The following is a 17784-nucleotide window of genomic DNA, read 5'->3' on the forward strand; positions in this document are numbered from 1 at the left end:
AAAAGTCAGAAAACAATAGATGCTGGAGAGGATGTCAAGAAATAGGAACACTTTTACACTGTTGGTGGGGGTGGAAATTAGTTCAACCATTGTGGAAGATAGTGTGGCGATTACTCAATGATCTAGAACTAGAAATACCATTTGACCCAGCAATCTCATTACTGGGTATATACCCAAAGGATTATAAATCACTCTACTATAAAGACACATGCACACATATGTTTATTGCAGCACTGTTCACAATAGCAAAGACTTGGAACCAACCCAAATGCCCATCAATGATAGACTGGATAAAGAAAATGTGGCACATATACACCATGGAACACTACGCAGCCATAAAAAAGGATGCATTCATGTCCTTTGCAGGGATATGGATGAAGCTGGAAACCATCATTCTCAGCAAACTAACACAGGAACAGAAAACCAAACACTGCATGTTCTCATTCATAAGTGGGAGTTGAAAAATGAGAACACATGGACACAGGGAGGGGAACATCACACACCAGGGCCTGTGGAAGACAGGCGGGTAGGGGAGGGATAGCATTAGGAGAAATACCTAATGTAGATGACGGGTTGATGGGTGCAGGAAACCACCATGGCGTGTGTATACCTATGTAACAAACCTGCATGTTCTGCACATATATCCCAGAGCTTAAAGTATAATAAAAAGGCCAGGTGTGGTAGCTCACACCTGTAATCACAGCACTTTGGAAGGCTGAGGCAGGCAGAACATGAGGCCAGGAGTTCAAGACCAGCCTGACCAACGTGGTGAAACCCCGTCTCTAGTAAAAATACAGAAATTAGCCAGGTGTGGTGGTATGTGCCTGCAATCCCAGCTACTCAGGAGGCTGAGGCAGGAGAATCGCTTGAACCTGGGAGGCGGAGGTTGCTGTGAGCAGAGATCACGCCATTGCACTCCAGCCTGGATGATAAAGCGAGACTCCATCTTTAAAAAAAAAAGTATAAAAAAAAAAATTAAAAAAAAGAATGGTATCAAAATATTTTTTCTTCCCTCTCCTCTTTCCAGCTGTAATGGTTGTATTAAAAAACAATGTTTAATATCAACAATACCAAACAAAATGTTTGTGTTCTAAGTTGAGTAAGAATACATCTATTTCCATTTTAAAACTACTTTAAATTAATGGTTTATTTTTTGTAATTACTTTTAAGTCTCAAATCAAATGTCATTTCCTCACTTTGGAATTTTAAATGCTTAATTATTTACATTGCACTTATGCTTGAAATTATTTCCTTTACATATTTACTTCTTATCTTATTTTACTACTTATTTGTTTATTCACTTATTTTTTAGTGATCTTGCCAGTTTTGTTTGTCATCACTGTATTAACAGCCTGGTTTATAGAAGACATAAAGTAATCATTAAGTTACTAAACACATGAACTGTTGCAAAAAGCCATTGCTTTGATACCTATAAAATGTACCAATATCTTGAAATTAAAGAATGATGGATTATTCTGTGTTATCAGGTGTCAGCAATTGACAGAACCAAGGCATTCCCTGGTCAGGGTTAGGCAAATACTTAGCTGAGTCCTGGGGGTTTCAAGGCAGTAAGGTATTACGGCTTCCGGCTTCAATCAAAGCAGTTCTCACTGCTTTTCACAGAGATGTTCTGCATAAGCTTTTGTTTGAAGAAAGAGTTCCATTGCTTAAAAACAGGGGGTTGGAGTACAGTGGTAAAAACCACTGTTCTAGGGAATTTGGAGCAAATGGTAGCCAAAATGAGTTTACATGCTAAGTATATTTACTTTTCCCTTTAAAAGTCAATGTGCTATCTTATTAATGTTTTCATATTATAACGACACAAAATTATTTCTGCCTCAGTTTGAAGATTTGAACAATTTATGCTTTTTAGAATTTTAGAGATAAATGAAACACCTAGGCATCTAGATTCAGAAAATCTTTTACCTTTGGCTACATAAAAAACTGTAAGTTAAACCTTATATTGGAAAACTAGAATTTTGGCTTCAAAGATTTGTCCTTCCACTGTGTTAATTTTATATTTATATTTTATTTCCTTCTCTACAGAGAAAGCAGGTAAAAACATGTTTAGTGTTCCTCGCTTCCAAGTTACATTTTATCTTAGGCAGATTTAAAACCAGATTAGCTGTAATAGGATTCCAGAATGTGGGCAGATGTCTACTTGTCAAAGACGATCTCTCTTGCAATCAGCTCCTTCATTATTTCATTTGTACCACCATAGATTGGCTGAACTCTGGCATCTACATAAGCTCTGGATAAATCAGAAGATGATTGAATGAATAAATAAAACATTTTAGAAACTGTAAATTTTGTCTTACCAGGTAACTCTTAAACTATTAATTTAATGAAGTACAAACAATAAAAGTCCTTCACAAATTACTAATTTTTTCAATATGGCATTCATCCTACATTGGAGTAATAGTAAAAAAACTATTAAGACGTTAATAGTATGTATAGCTTTGTATTAATTTGATTAAAGAGATTACAAATTCAAAATAAAAATAGTAAGTATATATCAGCTGATTTAATTTTGTAAAATTCAGCACATATGATAACACTCTTAAAAAGTCTGTTTTAGATTAGGAAAAGGACAGAATGTGTTAGTTTCTTTTTATCTTTAACATTTCCTTAAAAAGTTGAAATCCACTGGTTTTATAGAAAACGAGAGAAAAAAAGATTCATATTTTCTAGCATTCCCACAACCACTATCACTATTAGGAGTATAAACTGATGCTTTAGCAAATATTATTTCCCAGAAAGTTAACAAGTAACTTGTTTTTTGGAAATGGCTAATAGTCACTTCAGTGATGTGTGGAGTTAAAATACAAAGTGGCTGAGTCCATTGCCATACCCACCCACCCCCCGAAAAAAAACCCAAAAAACCAAATATCATCAGAAGTTCACTTTTGATAGTCATGATAACGACCATGCCACTGTGCAGTTGTTTTTGTCTTTTCTCATCTCATTTTATCCTCTCAGCTCTGGGATTGGGAAGGGATAAATGTTAGTACTGTTTTCCTGGTAAAGGAACTAAGGTAGAGAGAAGTTAATACATTTCCTAATTAATGGTTGCTGTTTAATGGTCACTAACAACACATCACTGGCAGACTGGAATGAGGATGTAGCTATTCTGCCTCTTTTTCAAATTTTTTTTGTATATCGCAACACTTTCATTGGCCAAAGCACTTAGAGCTAGTTATTGAACTTTGGACTTTCCTGGTAGACCCACTCAAAGGCTTTTTTTCTTTTTTCTTTTTTTTCTCAAGTATAATCTTGGTGTTTTGTTTTGTTTAAATTTGATTTTTAAGACAAATTAAATGTGCCAGCTCTCTAGGAACATACCATTTTTGGACTTATTCTTCTCCATATTCATCAGGGTTCCTTACAAAGAAATGGGCACTCAGTAAATATTTACTGATATGATTTACTGTATTACAAAGGAAATTTAGAATCTCAGAACTTCTGGCTGAAAACGTTAAAAGCTTCAGATATTTATATTTTCAAACTTTTTTTCTGAACAGATTTTGCTATTCTCTACAAAATCTAGCACCTGCATTTTGAGCACTTACCTACTGTAAACCTACTTCAGCAATCGCACTGCATTTAGATACATATATATATTTTTTAAATGGGCTAGGCTTCTTTTTACATTAAAGAAGTTCCAATGGAGTAGATAAAGCAGAGATTAGTAGACCTTTGATATGTTACTAATTAAATTTAGTCATCAACTAAAATTAACAGTGAAAGGCAGCAGCAGAAATGTTTAACCACACTGCAATGAAGTTCTACATCTAAGGTTGCTCTTCCTAGCATGGCAGAGAAATCTTTAAATGGCAAAGCTTAAATCTCACTCCTCACAGCCTCGAGTCTAATGAGTAAGACTTAAATAAACCCACATGCTGAAGACTAGTTATTTAAAAAGACAAAAACAAAAAAACAAAATAAAAAAGCAGAGAAAGCACCTCTTATCTATGAAACCAACACTCAGGAACATATATATAAACTAATGCAGTTTAGTCTGGGGGATATAAGAAACACAATTAGAATAACTTTTTTTAATCAAGTCAAAGTCTCTACATTACATCCACATATTGCCTACTGTGTCTACATGGCTTTTTTTGTTTTGTTGGTTTGTTTTTTTGAGACAGAGTCTCACTCTGTCACCCAGGCTGGAGTACAGTGGTACAATCTCGACTCACTGCAACCTCTGCCTCCCAGGTTCAAGCAATTCTTGTGCCTCCGGAGTAGCTGGGACTACAGGCGCCCGCAACCATGCCTAGCTATTTTTTATTGTATTTTTAGTAGAAATGGTGTTTTGCCATGTTTCCCAGGCTGGTATTGAACTCCTGACCTCAGGTGATCCACCCGCCTTGGCCTCCCAAAGTGCTAGGATAGCAGGAGTGAGCCACCGCACCTGGCCTAAGTGGCTTTTTTGATATTAGGCGATATATGGGAAGAGAAATAGAAGTCTAGTTTAAAAATTCATACAATCTTTGAACAAACTGGCCAAGAAAGGTGATTATTGTTTCTTAAAGGGAATATAAGTCTCTCAAACTAAAACCAGAGATTTCAAATAAGCCATCAAGCTACAGTGTTTGCTTGGTACCAACTTGAAGGAGTTGATTCGGAGAAAACAGAGACCAAGGCTTATGCCACACTCTAATCTTAAGCCATTTAGATGATTGCCTTCTCCCCACCTAATAGGCCTTTCTTAAATGTGAACTAAACCACACAAACATTGAGCCACTACACAGCTTCTGCTCTTAATGTAATTTTAGTAAAATATTTTTTCTCACTAAGAACTATAAGCATATTAAATGTTTCCAATTATACTTGCCAAAAAGATAAATTTGAAATCATTAGGCTGCCAGTTTGAATGTGGGTTTCATAATTTTTTCCTTTAGATACTTTATATTAAGATAAAAATCTTAAAACATTTTTAGAAGTCTATAGCATTCTTACTCTCAGATTCAGAACAAATTGTACTTTTCTGTATAAACCAAAAATTTCCTTGGGAAAATTTTTCTAAACCAAAATCATTGCTAAATAATAAGAAAAATATATTTTCTAGGGTGATAAGGAGAAAAGCTATGGGGAGACTTCTGAGGTAAAATACTATGTTAAGAGAAAAGGAAATTCTGGAGATTGAGGAAAAAATATGGATGAGGACACTGCCTATTTATAAATTAGTACTGCTTCAAACTGATAAGAATATTCATATATGATAAAAAGATATATTTGATTTTTTTCAATTTGAAGGAAATAAAAAATCTATTTAGAAAAAATAAAGATTTTAAATTTATTTTTTAGAACAAAACAAATAATCAGATATTTAAGATATGTGACAACTTAGATCCTTTTCATATGCCAGTTAAATTTTCTGTATTGCTTTTTTTTTTTTCTTTCAGTTTTAAAAAAAAAGTAGTATTTGGCCAGACGCAGTGGCTCATGCCTGTAATCCCAGCACTTTGGGAGGCCAAGGCAGGTGGATTACTTGAGGCCAGGGATTTGAGACCAGCCTGGCCAACATGGCAAAACCACACCTCTACCAAAAATACAAAAAAATTAGCCAGGTGTCATGGCACGCACCTGTTAATTCCAGCTACCCTGGAGACTGAGGCACAAGAATTATTTGAACTTGGAAGGCAGATGTTGCAGTGAGTCCAGATCATGCCACTGTACTCCAATCTGGTGACAGAGTGAGACTGTCACAAAATAAAATAAAATTAAAAATAAATTAAAAAAATTTTTGAAAATACTATTTGTCCTTCTACATAATGATTCAAATAAAGCCAAGAATCAAGCTTTTGTATATTGGTCTCTTTAAGAAAGATAAAATCCTAGTAGGGAGTTGATAAAAAATTTTAAAAAAGCTGTTTCCATTTGCTTGAATACATTTTGTCTGTATTCAGCTGAAAAATTCAAAAGATTGCACACCTCCTTTCCCTCTACATTTGATGTACAAAGTAAAGAAATTTTCCTTTTTCTTCACATCATAAAGAGGAGTATATCAAAAAACTATACTTACTTGGCAATTGGGTACTCCCACATGTATCCCCAACCTCCATGGAGCTGTACACAGTCATAAGCTACACTATTTTGTAACTCAGATGCCCTAAATGACCAAAATAAAAGGCAGAAAAGAAATGTTTGAAATGGATTTTCATGAGGTGCTTCAAAACCAGAAAATTAATTATTTACAATTGTTGAAATGTGCACATGTATTAAGCGATTAGAACGGCATATTAGCCAAGCAAAGAAGATGATAAAAATTACATATGAAATAAATTTCAAGAGACTTTTCATATAAGAATACCTTTTTCATCAATTATATTTCTTGCTAGGTTTTTGCTAGCCTAGAAACAAAAGGTAGAAAGCTCAGATGATTAGGTTTTGGCTATTTCAGGCTAGAAAAAGATACAGTAAAAACTTGAATATGTTCTAATTTATTTGGATTCTCTATATGATCTAAATTACTCAGCCACCTAGTTCTTTTTGCCCTTGTAATATGCATTTTTTTCTCCAATGATGTCACTTTCTACTTGAAGATCATGATTCTGAATTTCAGTATAAAAAAGCAATTTTTTAGGGTTCTGACTTTTCAGAAATAAATTGAAGATAACAGTGAAAACCTGAGAGGGCACACTAACAAAGTATATGCTATCATATAGGAAACATTAGAAAATTATATAGAGATTATTATTCCTGAAGTGTGTATATTAGTTATATATATATTGTTTGTATATATAAACATGCATTGCTTGAGAAAAATTCTTTTCTGATAATATCACAATTCTATCATTAAAATTCATGATAGAGATTTTATTCACCTTAACATAAAAATATGTTAGTTCCAAATATTTTTCTACTTGTCTTTTCTTTCTTTTGTTTGTTTGTGTGTTTGTTTTAGTGATGGAGTCTCACTCACTCTATGGCCCAGTTTGGGGTACAGCAGCACAATCATAGCTCATTACAGTCTTGAACTCCTGGGCTCAAAAGATCCTCTCACCTCAGCTTCTCCAGTAGGAGTTACTACAGTGGCAAGGTACAGCACCCCACTACTTATTTTTCAATAGTGGGAAGCATAAAGCAAAAATAAAGATATATACTTTTTAAAATTTACAATAATTTTAAACTCCAGCCATACGACAGGTGAGGATATTTCTAAGCAATATATTAACAATATAATTATTAATAGACAAGACTTTGGGGACAATAATAGTTGGAATTTGATAGTTTTTTTGTGTTTGGCAAGTATTTTAGTGAAATATTTACTGGGCTATAACTAGCTGCCTCCTGTGCTTCAGTGTGAAATACCAGCATGTGTATAAACCTGAGGTTTTCAAATAACAAGGTCAATGGCTATCCGAACTTCTTTTTCCAAAAATATGTAAATTTTTTTTACACTTTTTGCCACTAGTCAAAGAACTTGTTGTAAATGTAAATATAAAAAGTCTCCTCAAAAGTGCAAGTTTCTGAAAAGTAATTCCACACTACTTTTCAATCTGGCAATTTTATTATTATGGGATCATTACATAAAGCACAAAATATGTCCCCTGTTCTACTTGTGACTGAACACAAGTTAATGAATAATGACAGGAATTTATTCTAGGTTACTCTTGGGCTAATGATATGTGAGAATGTTTGTTTTTAAAAAGAGGAAACCAAATCTACTTCCAGAATCTGATTTAGACCGTATATTCCAAAATCTTAAAATATACAAAAGTCTGACATACAGGGATGTTTTTTCAATCAACTCATCTTTAACACCATCGCTAATAATCTTTAATTCAAATCGAAGTCTTTCTAAACTTAACAGGATTTTTATTTTCCTTTCACTTAATACAGCCTGTGAAACTTTGATTGGACAGCCAGTTCTTCGTGAATTTTTTCTTACATTTGGAAAGCACCTTAAATAGAAAAATCGTGTCCAACTTAGCCATTTCACAGATGATAAAAACATTTTCCTGGATGGAATTAAGTTTATTATAGTTATTTAATAAAAGAATTGGGACTCTATCTCAAGACTCCTAAGTTTTACTGTTCCCTTTCAGCCTCACTATACTGTCGGTCTTCAGATAATTTGAAATTAAACTATTACTTGAATGAACGAATTCGTCATCCTATCAATATCACTCTTCATTATCCCACTCTTAATATTTTATTTTTAATAGCAAGTTAATAATTAAATACTAACTTTGCTTGCCTATTAGGATAAAAAAATTAAATACCAACTTGAATAATTTTTAGCACATTATACGTATGCTTAATGGAACTTTTTAGCATTTTTTTTTAAGTTGAGTCTTACTTTTATTTTTCATTTCACAGATTTCCTCCTTTAAGACCCTCAAGGTTGAGCTTAAAATTGGCAGAATTCTATAACAGTCTGAGCACACACCACACTCTAATTACTGTAGCATACATACCAGTATTTCGCCATGCAAGCAGTGGCAGAGTCCAAACGTTTCGCTTCATGCAGCTGGAGACAGTTGTCCACAAATGCTCTGGTTACACATATATGTGTTTTTAATTCTGCTAATTTATGTTGCACTGTCTTGAATTTAAAGTAAATAAAAGAAAAAAGTGAGCCTGGTAGAAATATAAACTTTTTTTTTTTTTTTTTTGAGACGGAGTCTTGCTCTGTCGCCCAGGCTGGAGTGCAGTGGCATGATCTCGGCTCACTGCAAGCTCCGCCTTCTGGGTTGACGTCATTCCCCTGCCTCAGCCTCCCATTTAGCTGGGACTACAGGTGCCCGCCACCATGCTCAGCTAAATTTTTTTTGTATTTTTAGTAGAGACGGAGTTTCACCATGTTAGCCAGGATGGTCTCGATCTCCTGACCTTGTGATCCACCCGCCTCGGCCTCCCAAAGTGAGAAATATAAACTTTAACCCACTTAACATATCAGAAATTATACAATAAAAGATCTTTAGGGCAAACAAAAGTGGAATTGTTGTTTTTTTCCTCCATAAAGAGGGCATTTGTTAGCAAATCAGCTAAATTTAAAACCCACTGTATTTCAGTGCTAAGGAAATTTGTACTAAAAGATGCAAAAATAGTTTAAAACATAAATGTCTTGTTTCAGATTCTAAAATTTAGATGAGGCAAACTTCTTGAAAAACAGCATTACTTTAATGTGTGAGCACCGTCTTGTGGTACAGTTATTTAGGTACAGCTGTCAAAAACACCTATTGTATTTTCCTCCAGAGACTAAATCCTTGAAGATTTTTCTTTATTAATGAAATTAAGTATACAGATTTTCCTGCTCTGCTTCTAACATCTGGAGGGATAAGGGGGTTCTATATATGTTCATAAACACATCAAAATATTTATAAGGTATTATTTAATATTGCACGGTATTTAATCTAGATCCGTAGAAAGCAATATAATAAAATCAGAACACTAAAGAGATCAAAGTCCAGTACCCTCATCCTCTTTCATCCCTTCACATGATCCCTCTTGATATGGTTTGGCTGTGTCCCCACCCAAATCTCGTCTTGAATTTTAGCTCCCATAATCCCCACATGTTGTGGGAGGGATCTGGTGGGAGATAATTGAATCATGGGGGCGGGTTTGTCCCATGCTGTTTTTGTGATAGTAAGTCTCATGAGATCTGATGGTTTTATAAAGAGCAGTTTCCCTGCACATACTCTTTTGCCTGCCATCATGTAAGATGTGCTGTTGTTCCTCCTTCACCTTCCACCATGATTATGAGGCCTCCCCAACTATGTGGAACTGTGAGTCTTTTAAACACTCTCCTTTTTTTTAAAAAAAATAAATTACCCAGTCTCAGGTATTTCTTCATAGCAGTATGAAAATGGATAAATACACCTCCCATACCTCCCAATAGCTTGTTTAGCAGTCTCTAGTTTGGACTGAATGGTCTGGGATTATCAATGTTAATACAGCTATGTACCTACCTCCTCCTGCTGGCCATGGACAACCCATTAGCATTTTTGGAAAGCATTCTATTTAGACCATTGTCAATTGTTCCTGACTGTCCTTGCTTCAATCAAGTTTTATTTCATTCCTGACTCTAGGATCTCACACTGAACTTGGAGTTTATATCTGTTCTCTCTGGCACTGACTCTTGAGCCTCCCTCAGGAAATTGGCTTGAACTTGAAATACCGGGTTCCCACTTTGGGTAGCCTCCAAAAGTATACCCCATTCTAGTTGATTTCTTAGGTTCCAGGCCCAGATATGGTCAGCTGGCCCTATCTTCTTTGTGAAAATACAGATAGAAACAGAGTTCTGATCATTCTGCTGTGAAATGAGTAAGAACTTCACTGTGGCTTATAGAAAGCATACACATGGAAAGTTACCGGCAAAGGTGGTGCAGTGAAACTCAAACTAGAAGTTAAACACACACTGTCAAGTCCAAAGCCACAGCTGTGTTCTCAAAGGAGGGTGGTGGGCCAGATTCTCAGAAGATGCAGGGTCTGCTTTTAATGCGCGCTACAGCAGTTCCAAAATTATAAAACTGATTTTTTCAGTGTCATTGTTTGTTGGGACAGTTTTGATACTTACCATTTCTGGAAAAGAGTAGAATGGGAGTGTAAAAAGACCCAGGACCAACCAAGACCAGGGTGTATCAGGTGGAGTAGAAGCTGTGAGGGGCAGATTCCTTACAGGTGTATCAACATAACTACTGTGCTGATGAAAACTCCAAATGACTTTCCCTTGGTTTTATTTTACCCTGTTCTAGAAACAGAGAAAGTAACTGGCATTGAATGATTCCAAAACTAAGCAGTGGGAAGACTGGCACCCCACTCCTTCCATCTCTGTATTCTGGCCTCTAATTCTGAACATGCTGGGCCACATGAAAACTTTCTTCCCCTCTTGTTGTTTCCCTTACTTTTTCTATCTCCACTTCTATTCATTATATATTTAATTAGGTCAAATATCTACCCTTTAATCAGCACAAAGTTTCCCACTGCCAGCCCACACACTCAAGTTTACTCATAGACAATCTAAAGATGGAACAAAAAAAAAAAAAGAAAAAAAAAATAGGGAAATAAACTATATATCAAAAACAGATGAGTATTCCATGAAAATCCCTGAAGATGGTTTCTAAGTCTACTCCTAGTTTAGTTCAATGACACTATGTATGACACTTTATTTGGAAAATAAGGGTGGATCCAACAAGTCTCAAGATATTTTTTTTGCCTACGTGATGCCACATTTGGGAATTTATGCACTGTCTTTACAATATGAAAGAGTAAAGATATCTAAGCCTGATGCTCTCATACAAGAGTTGTTCCTTTGTAAATGTAAAAGCTGGAAACTTCTAGAAGCTGAAGTAAAACTTCAAACCAGAATAGAATGATTTAGAATTCTTGCATCAGTGCATTCAGTGAAGTTCAGAGGTCTGAGAATAATGTCTCCAAGAGTATATAATTTACTCTGTGGGGATAAAAAATTGAAATACGTATTCTTGACATTGGGTTGAGCATTACTAAACAGATTTGGTCTTTGTTTTTCACTGCAGACACTGCATTATGCTTTCTGAAATCATCCTCTAATCAAAGGCACTAAAAATTGGACCACACATTATTAGCTAAGTACTCTTTGTGAATGATCGACAAGCTCATAGCAGTATTTTTAAGTCATTTATATTTGTTAATAAATAATACTGCAGTTAGCATTAAAAAATTATTATGAAGTTACTGAATGGGCTGGATAGAGTCTTTTTCAGAGTTCTGAATGACAGAATTCTTAGAATCATAGAATTACAGAACTGGAAAACACCTTGGAATGGTTATCTACCCAGTACTCCCTTAAACAGCAGCAGCAGTTGCTCTAATATATTATGGTTAAAATATAAAATAAAACAGACTAGGTTTGCTATTTGATAGTTAATTAATCCCATGCTCAAGGTCTTAAGAACTGGATATTCCCATTTTAGAGACATGTGAAGAAGAAGTATTATTATTTTTTTCTTCTCTATTCCTTTGCCTAATTCTTTATGCCCTTAGAATTAAGAACACATACCACATAGGAAATGACTAACCAAGAGCTCTCATTAGGTTAGAAAAAACATTCCATTTTCACTTCATTGTCCACTGAGTGAAGGAAATAGGAATAGAAAAAAGGCTTATCTGCTTTGCACTTCTGGGCAGTAATAACAGTATATAAGTGAAGCGTATAGGTTCTGGAATTAGAATATATGTGTAATTTGGGGCAAGTTACTTAACCTCTCTATACCTCAATTTCCTTAAATGTAAAATAAAAATAATTAAAGTACTTAAGATATAGATTTGTGAAGAAAAAGAATGAGGCAATTCACTTAGCAGTGTCTGGCAGATAGGGAGCAGTCAAGCCATAATATCCATTATTACTATTTAACATCTGGATTTTACTATTTTATTGTCTATTCCATGAAAAATCATAAGATTGACATAAACTATGGAGCGTATAGATTTTAAAAAGCCCAATAATTATTGCTACATCCATATGGTAGGTTTCTATTCTAAAAAGAAAATAAGTTTTGTGACATGCATTTCAACTGGTCAGAAAGCCCCAAAATGTTCAAAATTCAAAGATAACAAAGAGAATGGAAACTGAATAGTTATACAGTTATAAAATGACATGTGGCCAAGTATATTGTAACATTCAAAGCTCTTCTATTTCAATTGAATAACTAGAACCATAATGTAACCAGCTCTCGAATACAAGGTATAGCTATGTACAGTATTGGTTATTCATCGTCTCTGAATATATTCCTAGCTTGAAATATAAAAATATTATTCAAATATATTTATTTAGATAAAATAGGAAGATCAGAAGACATATCTCAGAAATCTCAGAATATATGCACTTACTTGGAAAACAATACTACTAGCTAGCAATGTGACCTGTGGAAGTAGAATGCTACTGCCACCTACTGAAAGTTTAGGGAACTAACTTTGAAAGAAGGCAACAATAAAATGACACTTCTTTAAAAAGGAATGATTAAAATTATTTATTTTTTGCTATTAAAATACAATAAATGTATATTTTAAAAGAATCTTTTTCCTCTATAACAAACAATATGGACAACTTTTCTATTTTCTTCATGGTTAAATGTCAAATTACATGCTTTCTGAGTCATTCAGGCAATCTGGGTAATATTATAGTCATCCTTGTCATGTAGTATGAAGCCAAAATAAGGCTAAAGGTATATTTTTGTTTTTGTATTTGTTTTCGTGGGTAGCAGGGAGACAGGGTCTTGTTATGTTACTCAGGCTAGAGTACAATGGTGCAATCTCAGCTCACTGCAACCTCTGACTCCAGGGCTCAAGCGGTCCTCCCACCTTTGCCTCCTGAGTAGCTGGGACTACAGGCACACGCCACCACACCTGGTTAATTTTTGTATCTTTTGTAGAGATGAGGTTTTGCCATGTTGCCCAGGCTGGTCTCAAAATCCTAGGTTCAAGCAATCTGCCTGCCTAGGCCTCCCAACATGCTGGGATTACAGATGTGAGCCACTACGCCTGGCCTTGGTATAAGTGTTTTAGTAAACATTTGATGTTTAAGTGGTGGTGGTTGGATATCAGAAGCAAATGATACTCATTCCACTTTGGGGACAGTTGAGAAAATCAGAGTGATATCAAGTGGTAACACTTCCTTCATATTGCCAGGAGTGTAGTATGTGTTTTGAGAGTCACATCCATCAAATTACAGTTGAACACATTACCTTAGGAGGCAATCAATATATATTTGTTCAGTGAAGCAAAAAGGAATAAATGATATATGTCAGTGTTTCCCAATGGGAAATAATTGATATTTTGAGTGACGCAATTAGTTGTAATCCAAATGTGCATTATAGGACATTGAACAACACTGTCCTCCAGGGCACTATACAAGTTATACCTCCAGCCAACTGTGCACACCCACCCCCACCCCATTCCTGACACTTCTAAACACCTGGAGGAAAGGGCATTCACTGAGAACCACTGATACGTGTAAATCAGTGATCCATAAAGGAAAGGGAATATAAAGTAGAACATCCTTGCTCTTAAGGAAATCACAATTTAGGCAAGTTAAGTCATATTGTTTTGTTAAATGTTTTCTTGATTGAGTGTGTACCTCATTTTTATAGATTCAGAACAACTGTTTTAGGTTTGTTATGTCAATAAGAAAAGTTAGGATGTAAATACTTTTTTTCTGGATGAAAAAAGTTAATTTGATGACAATACAGGTAGCAAATAGTTCCCAAAATGACACAGAGAGGGTCTAGATCAAGAACAAGAGGAAGTAGATGATAAAAAGTTCTCCCATATTGAAACAAAATGGAGCAAGGCATTATGTAAGAAATAAAATAAGGGTAACAGCTAATTTTTAATGAGGGCTTACTTTGCCAAGCAATATTCCAAGTGCTTTATGTATATTACCCTATCTAACTGATAGAGACAGGTGACAGCCCAGGGTCTCTGGCAAAACCCTGCCTTCAAGCCTAAACAGCCTAAAGGCTGAAAACCCCGACTGCTGGTCCCAGATGAAGGCTGCCCTTTCCCAACTGATCCTTTCTGAATAATGCCTGTGCACTGGGAGGATGGGGTGGAGCCTCGGGAAGTTCACACCGCTTGCAGAGGAGAGGAGCCTAGCCTCTCTTGTTCCTGTGTGCTGACCTAGGATTCAATCTGTAAGGTGGGAGACCTGCTAGCAAGACTTTGTCTCGCTTTGCTGAGAGTTCCTTTTTCATTTTCATTTAATAAATCCTGCCCTAGTCAACCTACAATGTGTCTGCGTGCCTAAATTATCCCGGTCATGTGACAAGAACCCAGTTTTTTCTACAACATAATCCTCACAACAACGCTATGAGGCAATCTCTGATATTCACAAATAGGGAAATATTTTATAAATATTTACAAACGTTATAAATTTTAAAGATTTATAGTCATAAGATTTCACAATTTTGCAAATCAAACACATTTTATAAATTTACAAATAGGAAACTATTTTTGAGAGAGAGAACATGCCTAGACTACAGAGATTCAAGTAGCTGGGTTAGGACATAAACCACACTTGAACATAATTTCTAGAATGCTGGTCCTGAAAAGCCACCAAGTTGTTTCATTTCTACCTTTCCCTTCACAAAGCCTTTCAGCCAGTCATTCTACTGAAAAATTTTTAAGTCAAATCCCAACTCCAGGTTTTTTGCTGGTGAAATGTTTCACCAATTTGATGACCGCATGAAGGAATTATAAACTATTCCTTCATTTAAAAAGAAACTATAGGGTCTAAAATTTAATTAGCATATTTAGTGACTGTGGCCACCATATACTGAGTTCTTTTGCAAAAACCCTCAAGTTCCTGGGGAAACTTAACCCTAGGTAAACACAATCATCTGTCTTTTCTCTATGTTTGTACCTGGGAAGCTAAACTCTTATCATAAAGCTGATTGATACACAAAAAGCAGAAAGTTCAGTTTCTCATTCTGAAGAAGGTATTTCGTACCTCCCTCACCCTTCTCCAACACCTCCATGCCTCCTTCACTCACCTGTCTTTCAAGGACTAACTTTCCCTATTGTTATTTATTTATTTATTTGTTTGTTTGTTTATTTTTGAGATGGAGTCTTGCTCTGTAGCCCAGGCTGGATGGAGTGCAGTGGTGCAATCTCGGCTCACTGCAACCTCCACCTCCCGGGTTCAAGTGATTCTCCTGCCTCAGCCTCCCAAGTAGCTGGGATTAGAGGCATGCACCACCATGTCTGGCTAATTTTTGTAGTTTTCGTAGAGACAGGGTTTTGCCATGTTGGCCAGGCTGGTCTCAAACTCCTGACCTCAAGTGATCCTGCCTGCCTCAGCTTCCCAAAGTGCTGAGATTACAGGTGTGAGTCACTGTGCGTGGCCACGTTATTTAAAGAAAGAGAAGTCTTCTATAAATAACTTTTGCAGTTTTCTACCAACAGAGTGATGTATCTGTCTGAACTCATAGATGTCCTTTGCTCCTTTCTTCCTGTGCAAATGAAGGAATCCCTCTCCTGTTGATGGGAAGGCCTGTCTTTCCATGTGTCCACATCCACAAACTCACCCTTTCTCAAAGACCTTATGCAGTTGATTATTTCCTTCCTATCTACAACCTTTCCCCGTTTATTAAATCCTTTCTTTATATGTAGGTATTAAACTACGCACCCACATCCCCATCCTAAAAATAACGACAAAAAATTAATAACTCCCAAATATCTCCCTTGACTCTCAAATCTCCTTCCCCTCCCCCTCTTCCCGCACCACCCTTTCACTCAACTACCATTCACAGCCAAACTCAAGAAAGAGCTGCTTACCATCAGTATTGTTTCACTTCCTCATTTCTGTCTACTCACTTGGGTCTGTCACCCTCCACGTCCATTAATGGCTCTTACTAAATAATCTCCATATCATTGTATTCAATGAGCACTCTTTGCTCTTCATCTTATTTTTCCCCTAAGCAGCATTTGATCCCACTCCCTACTCCATGAAATGCTCTTTCCTTCCAGCTTCTGTGACAAAGTTCTCCTAATTTGCTTTCTCCTTTCTAACTATTCATTCATTATCAGTCATCTTACAGGCTCCTCCTAATCAGACAATATGAATTCCAAATATGAATTCTACCTTTAAATCTTGTAGTCTTCCTCAAGGACTGTGTCCTAAGACCACTTCCTGTCTTACTCTCTACCAACTCTCCCTTAGTGATCTCATCCACTTCCATGGTTTCTAATATCACCTTACATGAAAATAACCCCAAACTTCTGTTTACCCCAGGCCATTTCAGATGAGTAAGTTGATATCATCTAATACTAAACCACAGTGACAAGCTTACCTGTAGGTGGGCAACTGTTTTGCCAAAAGCTTTTCTTTGTTTAACATAGTTCCTGGTTTCTTCAAACATGAACTCACTAGCTGAAACTGCCATATCAGCAATTAACAGCCTTTCCTATAACACAAAAATTAGGTCTTAAACATTACTCTAATTATGCAAGTGATTTTCACACAATTTCAATTACGATAAATCCTATAAATTAACTTTATAATAAACTCATAAAGATTAATTTATGTCTTAACTCTTTATAAGAAAACAGATTTATGAGATTCTTTTGACATACCTCTTGTCACTTTCTAAAGCAAATCCTTTATTTTTATGAATGACTGCTTTTATTTTTTTTAAATCTTTTTAATTTTTTAAGGGACGAAGTCTCACTCTGTTACTAAAAATGGAGTACAGTTGCACAATCACAGTTCACTACATCCTGTAATTCCTGGGCTCAAGTGATCCTCCCATCTCAGCCTCCCAAGTAGCTGGGATAACAGGCGCATAACACCATGCCCACGAATGACTGTCTTCATTATATATATGCAATTTATTTAATTTTTTCTTCTCTTTACTCACATATGAGTTAAAAACAATCCCTAGTTGCTTATTTCAGGTTATTAATCTCTGCACACTGTATGACTCAATATATCTGTGGAAATAAACATCTTACAGCATATAAGTTAAATTCTACCTATTAATGTAAAAGTAGTCTTAGTTTAAATCCATCATGCTGGTGATTTTCATGGCAGTCACTAGGCAGGAGTACCCCCTTACACTGGCATCTGAGGCTCAATAATCACTTGTCAACCATACTTTAAAACCATAGCTGTTTAGGGACTGACCCTATGTGGCTAAAACTTTTCAGTCTGAATTTTACACTTTTCCCTTTGATTCACAGTTGTTATTTAAAAACTGGCAAACTATCAAATGTTTTACATGACATTTCCTTACAAAGAGCTAAGTTTTTGAATTGTAGTTAAGAAACTAAAATCATTCTAAGAAGGAATCACAG

The 17784-nt window shown here is 35.6% G+C and overlaps 1 protein-coding gene across 1 annotated transcript in view; it reads right to left on the bottom strand.

Annotated features, from left to right (window-relative positions):
* Positions 1 to 1200: 1200 nt before the first annotated feature.
* Positions 1201 to 17784, bottom strand: part of ACADL (acyl-CoA dehydrogenase long chain) — a 38757-nt gene continuing 22173 nt past the window's right edge. Inside the window, exons 8-11 of the mRNA XM_025404837.1 lie at positions 16782 to 16895; positions 8427 to 8554; positions 6029 to 6115; positions 1201 to 2251 (exon numbers count right to left, since the gene is read on the bottom strand). Coding sequence (XP_025260622.1) covers positions 2158 to 2251; positions 6029 to 6115; positions 8427 to 8554; positions 16782 to 16895 — 423 coding nt within the window. The 3' untranslated portion in view covers positions 1201 to 2157. The remainder of the gene's footprint in view (positions 2252 to 6028; positions 6116 to 8426; positions 8555 to 16781; positions 16896 to 17784) is intronic.

The sequence above is a fragment of the Theropithecus gelada genome, chromosome 12 (genome assembly GCF_003255815.1).
Source record: "Theropithecus gelada isolate Dixy chromosome 12, Tgel_1.0, whole genome shotgun sequence".
NCBI classification, from domain to species: domain Eukaryota; kingdom Metazoa; phylum Chordata; class Mammalia; order Primates; family Cercopithecidae; genus Theropithecus; species Theropithecus gelada.